Source organism: Mchenga conophoros, linkage group LG10, assembly GCF_057382185.1.
Source record: "Mchenga conophoros isolate Kocher_MC1m ecotype Shallow Benthic linkage group LG10, M_conophoros_male_GT1.1, whole genome shotgun sequence".
NCBI lineage: Eukaryota > Metazoa > Chordata > Actinopteri > Cichliformes > Cichlidae > Mchenga > Mchenga conophoros.
In genome coordinates, this window is record NC_140535.1 from 8,791,595 (window position 1) to 8,801,011 (window position 9,417).

A 9,417-nucleotide genomic window follows, 5' to 3' on the forward strand; every position below is an offset into this window, starting at 1 on the left:
CTTAATTATTTTTTAATTACTTATGTAACAATCAGAAACAATTTGAATAATACTAAAGCCAGCTGGACAAGTATATGGGTAATTATATCATAATTCAACTTTTTCCTTGATCAGCTTGAATATTTAAAACTAATGGCTTTCAGATAGGCTCTGCTATGATGGCAGTTTAGAGGATATTGGTTGTGATTTGTAGCTTTTGCACACACTTTAATTCTTGTCAGTGCTCATGTTGTTAGACCTGTCTTATAGAAATCATCCTTTACAGAGCAAGTTTAAAATGTTCTTCGTGTAGTTTTTGATCACACATCTGTTTAACAAAGTGCTGTTTTTCCATTCTGGAAACAATCCCCTCTCTCTACAGTGACTTGCTAACACATTTAGTGCAGTCCAGTTTGACTAAATGGACAATGTTATTGCTACCAGTGACTACACACAGTCACTGTTAGATGACTATGAATGTTGCACTGAAAGCAAATTGTTGTTTGTTTGTATTCAGAGTACTACCCCAGCTGTGAGGTCATGTTCATGGGAATGGCCAACATCCATGCTATCCGGAACAGTTTCCAGGCTCTCAGGGCTGTCTGCAGTCAGATCCCCGATCCTGGAAAGTAAGTTGATCTATGTGACCTTTCTCTCTGAGCGGCTCTGGCCTCATTTGCACCTCCCTCCACCTTCTCTGTTTTAGTGGGTTCACCACACAGTAAGGCAACACCACACAGGCACAGGAACACAGTCCTGTTCCTGCTGGGCTTGCCAGCTGTCTGTCTGTACACGTCAACCAACAGCACATGTGTGTTATGGCTGTCCATTTGTTCCCATGTTTACATGCGTTTTCAATACGTCAGCTGTGTGTATTTTACATCGAATGTGTGAAGTGAAGCAGAAAGGCCTCCAGAGAGGTGCCTCCCTGCTCTGTCATAGCTAACCCAAATAACCCAATCTATGCTGTATCCTGCTGTATCAGATTACCTCAGTTATGACATATTCCATATAGGTTAGTTGTTGCCTAATCAACCCCCTCTCGTGTTTCCAGCTGGCTTTCAGCACTGGAGAGCACCCGTTGGCTGCAGCACCTGTCGGTCATGCTGAAGGCTGCCACTCTGGTATGTTCAGCAGTCGAGCGGGACGGTCGTCCTGTCCTGGTACACTGCTCAGACGGGTGGGACCGCACGCCTCAGATTGTAGCCCTCGCCAAGGTCCTGCTGGACCCCTACTACAGGACATTAGAGGTGAGCATCTGCACAGTTCAGTATTAATCTAATGTATTTGATTTTTAAATGACATGCAGGCATATTCTCATAGATATGGTAAGCACTTATTTTGCTGGATTCTCTTGTTGCTTTTGGTACTGACTACTGTGCTATCCACAGGGTTTCCAGGTGCTCGTAGAGACGGAATGGCTGGACTTTGGTCATAAGTTTGGGGACCGCTGTGGCCACCAGGAGAACTCAGACGATGTGAGCGAGCAGTGTCCCGTCTTCCTGCAGTGGCTGGATTGTGTTCACCAGCTGCTCAAACAGTTCCCCTGCCTGTTTGAGTTCAACGAGGCCTTCCTGGTAGGTGGTTGGACAGCACTCTATACTAGTCTGTCTTACGCATTAATCTCTACATGTTCTTTAAACTTCAAAAAGTGGCCAGGATTACATGAAACCATACATTTGGCCTAATGAATAAAGTCTTGGGTCACATGGTCATGTTTCACATCAGTCAGCTGTCTCACACACACCGACAATGAGAGTTAAAGTTAATCAGTGCTGTAATTAAAGGCCTGACTTGATGCATCTTCTTCACATGTCCAGGTCAAGTTGGTGCAGCACACATACTCGTGTCTTTACGGCACGTTTCTGTGCAACAACGCTCGTGAAAGGGAGGCAAAGAATATCTACAAACGCACCTGCTCTGTGTGGTCTCTGCTTCGCACAGCAAACAAGAACTTCCAGAACTTCCTCTACATCCCTTCTCATGACATGGTACCTGCCGGTTTTCACAGCTTTTGTACAGGGTGGGCCATTTATATGGATACACCGTAATAAAATGGGAATGGTTGGTGATATTAAAGTCCTATTTGTGGCACATTAGTATATGTGAGGGGGCAAACTCCTCAAGATGGGTGGTGACCATGGTGGCCATTTAGATGAACAGTTTCCTGGAAAGTGGATTGGTTGTCGTGGGCCAGTTGAATGGCCCCCAAGGTCTCCCGATCTGACCCCCTTAGACTTTTATCTTTGGGGTCATCTGAAGGCAATTGTCCATGGTGTGAAGATACGAGATGTGCAGCACCTGAAACTACGGATACTGGATTCCTGTGCTGGCATTTCTCCTGCGGTGTTGCTATCAGTGTGTGAAGAGTGGGAGAAGAGGGTTGCATTGACAATCCAACACAATGGGCAGCGCATTGAACACATTTTATAAGTGGTCAGAAACTTGTAAATAACTCATGAAAGAATAAAGTTACGTTGAAACCAAGCACACCATTGTTTTTCTTGTGACATTACCAATAAGTTTGATGTGTCACATGGTCCTCTTCCTATTGAAAAAACAAAAGTTGTATCCAAGATGGCTGACTTCTAAATGGCCACCATGGTCACCACCCATCTTGAGGAGTTTGCCCCCTCACATATACTAATGTGCCACAAACAGGACTTTAATATCACCAACCATTCCCATTTTATTACGGTGTATCCATATAAATGGCCCACCCTGTAGTTTAGTATAGCTGCAGCTGGAAGTTGCTTCCTGAGTGTTTCCTTTTAAAGCCACTGTGCTTTTCAGAAAGTGTTCAGTGAGGGGACTTGCTGAAGGAAACAGTTGATCATAGTAATGATCATAATCTTCAGTCACGATCTCAGCGAGCACAATAAGTGTTTTGATTAATGGATAATGTGACTCCAATTTTGAACTTCAGTATGATTAAAGATTAAATCTATCCTACTTTCCCTGCCATCCTTTCTGATGCACGTTCAAAGAGTTTGGATCTTAGACGCCATTACTATGTACTTATCCTCCCGGTGCATTTGTCTGCCAGGTGCTGCAGCCAGTCTGCCATACTCGGGCACTACAGTTGTGGACAGCCGTCTACCTGCCCACCTCCTCCCCCTGCACTGCTGTGGATGATTCTGTGGATCTCTACCTCCCGCCCTCCATCACAGGAGATGAGCTTACCTCCCGTTCCCTGGACAGGTCTGTTTGTCTGAACAATACTATTGCCGCAGTCTGACTAGTAATGTTATGGCAAACAGTCAGACTGCCCTCTAGAGTTCAAAATGGAGAACTGTATTACTGCATTTTATACACATTAAAAAATAAGATCTGTATGTACTGGTGATTTACAGACTTCCTAAGACCCGCTCCATGGATGACCTTCTGTCAGCTTTTGAGAATGGGATGCCCCTGACACGAACGTCGAGCGACCCCAATCTCAACAAGCACTGCCAGGAGGGTCGCTCTGCACTGGAGCCCTCACCTGCTGTGGAAGAACCCGCTGTAGAAGGCTCCAACGAGCTCATACCTGACACTGCGGTGGACAGTGGAGAGGGACAATCTGTGCATCCGACTCCAGAAGCTGTCCCAGGTGTAGTGGGTGCTGAAGAGGCTGTGGATGGACCCTGTTTCACTACGCAGCCCCTGCCTTCCCTGCCCCTCTCACCTGTCCCCCTCAGTGAGGATGTCACACTTGCTCACACTGCCTTTTCCACTCCTGCCCTCATGCAAGCTTTGCATCAGATCACAGATACTCCACTCCAACAAGCTCCAATGGAGGCTGAGAGCCCTTGTAGGACTGCTGAGAGTATACCATCTCCCACTCATAAATCAGAGCCCTGCTTACCTCTGCCCTGCAAAAGCACTCAACCTGCAGCCAACACACCAACCTCTGTATTTCAAGGACAAATTGATAGTCAGTCAAAGAGCCTGCTGGCTGTAAAGCAGCTAACACCACTCCTTCCCATGGGGGACTCCACTGAGACTCTTACAGGTGAGAATGATCATCCCCCCAACTCGCCCTCCGCAGTGACCCAGGAATTTACGCAGAATACTTTGAATGATGAGGAGCAGCCTGAGTTTCAGCCACAAGCTCAACCCCAGAAGGAGGAGGAGGACACGAGGACAAATGGGGCGAGTGGAAGAGAGCGCGTGTTAGCGGCAGCTCCTGTAGACTGCATCCAGGTCACTGCTCGCCCTCTGATCTCCCAGAGCCAGCTCTCGGACCTGTGCTTGCTCAGCTCCCACTGGGAGAGTGTCCAGGGTCTGGTCCAGTCTGCCTCTGGTGCCAGCCGGGGCCAGCACCCCAACATCCACCAGAGCCGCCGGCTTGCCAGTAAATTCCTCCGCGCCCAGGGCTTTGCCATTGCCAATGGCTCGCAGTGCTGCCGCAGGGAGGCGCTCTGTTGTCCGAGCAGTGCGCTGCAGATTGGATGGCCTACCAGGAGTGCAGGCTACACTGGACTGTGTGGGCCTGCTGCCCTCACCAGCTACTCACTGGCAGCCCATCAGCTCCTGCCAGCCTCTTATTCCTCACCCTCAGCTTCCAGCTCGCCACCACCTCCCCAGACCCTGGCTTACCTGGATGACGATGGGCTGCCTGTGCCGATGGATGCCGTGCAGCAGAGATTGCGTCAGATCGAGGCGGGTTACAAGCAGGAGGTTGAGGTGCTGCGACAGCAGGTGCGACAGCTGCAGATGAGGCTTGAGAGTCAACAGTATGGCACCCCTCCCTCAGAGCCATACGTCGAGTACGAGGATGACATTGTGAGTGACTTTTTAAGCACAGACTTTACTGGAAGAGCTAAAAGCATTTCTCTTTGTCTTCAGAGTATTTACTCTCAATTATTTTCAGAAGAGTTCTTATTTGTATCCATCCTCTGATCTCATTCTGTTCTCTCCTTAGACATGTCTGCGTGAGTCAGACAACAGCAATGAGGAAGATTCTCTGTCTACCCACAGCGAGGACCGTCTGTCCGAGGGCAGCTGGGATCGAGTGGAGCCCAGGGACACTGAGGTGAGTGTCCTACAGAGCTTCTGTCTTCACGCTTCCTTTCTTGTTCCCACTCACTTCTCACTTGCATGTCCAGGAGCAGAGCTATGTCTCACACTTTTCTGATACCTATCTCTGTGTGTAGGTTACGAGGTGGGTGCCCGACCACATGGCCTCCCATTGTTTCAACTGTGACTGTGAGTTCTGGATAGCCAAGAGACGTCACCACTGCAGGTAGAGACTTCATTGTGTTTCTTTTTTGTTGTTAATTTTTCCAACAAGTGCTCAAACTTGGAGGAAAAAATAGATAAATGCCAAGATTAGACTAGATTAATATTAGTGTGGAAATATTTGTGTTTACGTATTTGCTCAGATTAAGAAAGTAAATGTGAAGCTTCAGCCATAAGCCTGTTAGCTCAGGTTAACTAATGCTAGCTTTGCTAGCTGTCAGCAGTGTGAAAGCATCTTGTTGCTGTGTTACTGGGCAATTATGTGCTCAGCTATTCCTTTTATTCTGGCGCAGTTTTGAAGGCAAATTTGGTTGCTGTTTGAATAAAACCAGACAAACTGTTCAGCCGGTTTTCAGTCTTTGTGCTAAGCTAATCTGACCAGCTGCTGGTTAACATCAAGTACAAGATTAGTCTCATCGTCTCACTCTGAACAAGAAAGAATAAGTACATTTTCCAAATGCTGTGCAAATTCTTTTTAACATTTAAGCCTTAATATTTTTTTGCATTTGAAGTGAAGCTGATTCACGATTAGCACTTGCCTAAGAGATCTGAGTGTTTCCTTTTAAAAGCTGGCTGTGTTTGTATATTTTGTATGCCTGTTTCTCTCTGCACTCTTTAGTTGCACAGTGACTCTGCCAAAGCAGCAGCATGCCTTTAAAAGACAATTTGCTGTGCATTTTCCAAGCTTTGGTTTCAGCATCAAAGGCTCTTGACTCACTGGGGAATTAATTATATGCTCCACTGAGACATTTTAGGCAGGGGGGAAAATTCATATTCACAGGCAGAGCAGCACTCTGAGCAGGGCATGTGTTCAACTGTTAGATCCATTTTTTATGTAACTTAAACACAGCAAGTTTTCCAACATGTAATAAATAGAATCAGCTGATTTATAATGTATGTAAACAATGACTTGTGTTTCCGTTCCCAAATGCAATAGAGACGGATGGAATGCAGTAAAGTTGCCATGTGTGAAAAGACCTTTAAATGTGCTTCAGGAAGAAGCGGAAAGCTGTTTGTGCTGCTCATCAATCCATAATCTGCATTTAGCCTTTTCATTTTTGCCCTCTCTGGGTCCTGAGGATCTTTTATTTTGAAATCTTATACGTTTGGTATCTAAAATGTCTTAGAAACCTTCACATCAAATATTATTTGTCCTATTAATAACGTTACATGTGTTCTCCATTTTCAGGAACTGTGGTAATGTGTTCTGTAAAGACTGTTGTCACCTGAAGCTTCCCATCCCAGACCAGCAGCTTTACGACCCCGTGTTGGTGTGCAACACCTGCCACGACCTGCTCCTCGAGTCCCGCACCCGCGAGATCCGTAGCCAGCAGCTTAAGAAGGCCATCGCTACAGCCTCCAGCTGAGAGAAACCTCTGAAGCATTGTCGCCTCGGCTTTGTCCTGCTCGTATGGGACTGATGAGCTGTGCGCTGTTTTTACCGCCAATCAGCTGTAGTTTGGCTGCAGGGGCGGGAATGAGGAGCAGTTGTTACTCTTTGGGACGCTGGGCTTTAAAAACGGAGATGTACGTATAGACTGTAATAGAAGGGATTGCTAAGGCATGCTAGCAGGTGGAGGAGGGGGTTGGTCAAAGACATTTTTAGGCCTAAGCGCCGCAGCGTCCTGCTGCCTCCACACGGCTCAGTCCTCTAGTGGTGCCCCCGCCTGAGACACATCTCCAACCTGTCCACACACCTTTTAGTACCAAACACCTGCACCCTCCTGACGGACACCGTCTCGCAGTTCAGAGGACAATCGCTCACCCTTCCACGTGTCGGGGGACTCCAAAGCCTGTACCTGTACTACTGGAGGCTTTCAACTTTAAAAGAAAAGAAATGCTGCTACAGTATTTAAAAGTCTAATTTTGTATTCTTATTTTGTGCACTACTAGCTGTCATGTAATGGAGGGCACTTGTGACCAAACTTGAGCAAAAGGGAGAAATCTGCTGTTTACTTTGCCATTGCATCTTTTTTGCTGTTGTTGTTTTTTTTTGTCCTCTCGGAGCCTGAATGTAACATGTGATGGATAACTGGACTGGGTTTATGTTAACGTGCATTTGGTAGGTCGTGTACATGTTCTTTGCTGCAGTGTGTTCTGTATGTGCACAGTCGATGTGGTTGTGTGTTTTATCTATGCTTTTCTCTGGTATAGTCGCGGTGCAACGCTCTGAGGGATGTGTGGCGCACACTGATGTGGTTTTGCGGGGACAGAATGAGGGTGGGAGGCAGCAGGTTTCTGTGAAGTCTTCTTCAGATGAGTCATTTGAAGGTGCTTGGAAGATGTGACTGAAGGGTTGTGCTGATGTTCCTCTAGTCGAATGGCTTGGTGTCCACATAAAGCTCTATGTCCATCTGACTGACTCCTCCACATGCTGAGGACTGAACAGAGCTCTTAGTTTTTTGTTTTTAAGGGTAGTTTGGCAACAGTCCCCTTAAAAATGTTTGTCTACTGGTTGTTGAGACAATGGTGCCATATTTTGTTTTGTCTCTCTCTCTCTTTTTTTCTTTTCTTTTCAAAGGATATTTCTTTGTTATGGATGGCAGCAGGTTTCTAATCGGCCACCTCTCTGTATGTTTAATGGTACAGATAGCTAGCTGCTTAATAACACTGAAACGACTAAAGATTAACTGAGAGTTTGATAACAAGAGGCTAACAATGTCAGTGGATAATCAGATATCGCTGGATTCGTTACCTTTGTAGTTATCATCGTCTAATATTTGGAATCTTTTGCACGGTGTTTATGAAGCTGAAATCTTTGAGGAGCTCAGAAATGTAACATACATAGTTATCTGATCCGTAGTGGTGGCTAAAACCTGTCACTTAATGATTTATTGTTGTAAAGAAATGCACTGTAAAAATGAAATCCCATGGGTTAAAATAAAGGATTATATCATGGATCTGGTTTCCTGTATTTTGTTTTTTCTTTTACAGTATGCATCTCATTTTCTTTTGTCTATAAGTATTTAAATCACCTCTATAGTGTTGTGAAAAATTATTTGCCCCCTTCTTGATTTCTTTTCTTTTCTTTTTTGCTTTTTTTTTTTTTTTTTTTTTTTTTTTTGGTTTGGGTTTTTTTTTGTTTTTTGTTTTTTTGCAATTTTAATATTAAATAAAGATGACCTGAGTAAATACAAAATGCAGTTTGTTTGCTTTTGTTGTTGTTGTTGTTTTTTTTAATGGGACCTGTCTGACAAAGTGAAGAGCTCAAAAAGCAGCACATCATGGTATGATCTAAAGACTACTGCCACAGAAACAAAGTCACTGACATCTGTCGCTCTGGAAAGAGTTATACTTTTTAAGCCTTTGAGACTCCAGTGAGCCATTATTCACAAGTGGAGAAAACTTGGAACAGTGGTGAACCTACCAAGGAGTAGGCGGCCTACCAAAATTACTCCAAGAACACATCAACGACTCATCCAGGAGGTCACAAAAGAACCTCTAAACATCTAAAGATACTGCAGTCCTCACTTTCCTCAGTTAAGCTCAGAGGTCATGATTTAACACTAAGGAGGAGGCTGGGAACTCCGTGGCCTGTCTCTGATGTCCTCATTGCACGGAATTTGACCTTGAATTCGAGATGGTAGTAGGGCTGATCTTGATAGGACTCATTTCATAGTATAACTACTAAGTTATACTATGAAATGAGTCCTATCAAGATCAGTCAAAAAGGCATGTGCTCCCAGGGGGCCTATCACAGAGTGTCTGTTTTGGTGAGCAGAGTGTACTTTTTTGTGATCTGCTTGGGGAGTGTCACTGGAGTTGGTGACACCAGACTGATCAGGAAGGCTTGCTCTGTGATTGGCTGAAAAATGGACACATCCATACATATGCAATAATACTAAGTGCAATAATCCTTTCTGTCATCGTTGTATTTTTACTCAGTTGTATATAGTATTTGTATTTGTATTCTATTTTTATCTTATTGTATATTTATTTTATTTTATTCTACTGTATATAGTATTTTATTCTATTCTGTACAGTTGTGTACTGTATTTATTCTTATTGTATTCTAATTTTTGCCTCATAACTTTTGCACTGTCCACTTCCTGCTGTGACAAAACAAATTTCCCACGTGTGGGACTAATAAAGGTTATCTTATCTTATCTTATCTTATCTTTTGAAGCTGTGGCGAAAAGGTTACCAAACAATGGTTATGTATCACTGATGTATCTCTGCTGCCACAAGGACACCACACAAAGTTTTGATCCACCA

General features: G+C 44.7%; 1 protein-coding gene across 5 annotated transcripts in view; it reads left to right on the top strand.

Annotated features, from left to right (window-relative positions):
• Positions 1–8,087, top strand: part of mtmr4 (myotubularin related protein 4) — a 44,377-nt gene extending 36,290 nt beyond the window's left edge. For all 5 annotated transcript variants that reach the window (XM_085288370.1, XM_085288371.1, XM_085288369.1 and 2 more), the window contains 9 exons: positions 497–608; positions 1,034–1,229; positions 1,371–1,556; positions 1,800–1,970; positions 3,026–3,180; positions 3,333–4,746; positions 4,886–4,996; positions 5,118–5,206; positions 6,392–8,087. In XM_085288370.1, coding sequence (XP_085144496.1) covers positions 497–608; positions 1,034–1,229; positions 1,371–1,556; positions 1,800–1,970; positions 3,026–3,180; positions 3,333–4,746; positions 4,886–4,996; positions 5,118–5,206; positions 6,392–6,569 — 2,612 coding nt within the window. In that variant the 3' untranslated portion in view covers positions 6,570–8,087. The remainder of the gene's footprint in view (positions 1–496; positions 609–1,033; positions 1,230–1,370; positions 1,557–1,799; positions 1,971–3,025; positions 3,181–3,332; positions 4,747–4,885; positions 4,997–5,117; positions 5,207–6,391) is intronic.
• The last annotated feature ends 1,330 nt before the right edge of the window (positions 8,088–9,417 follow it).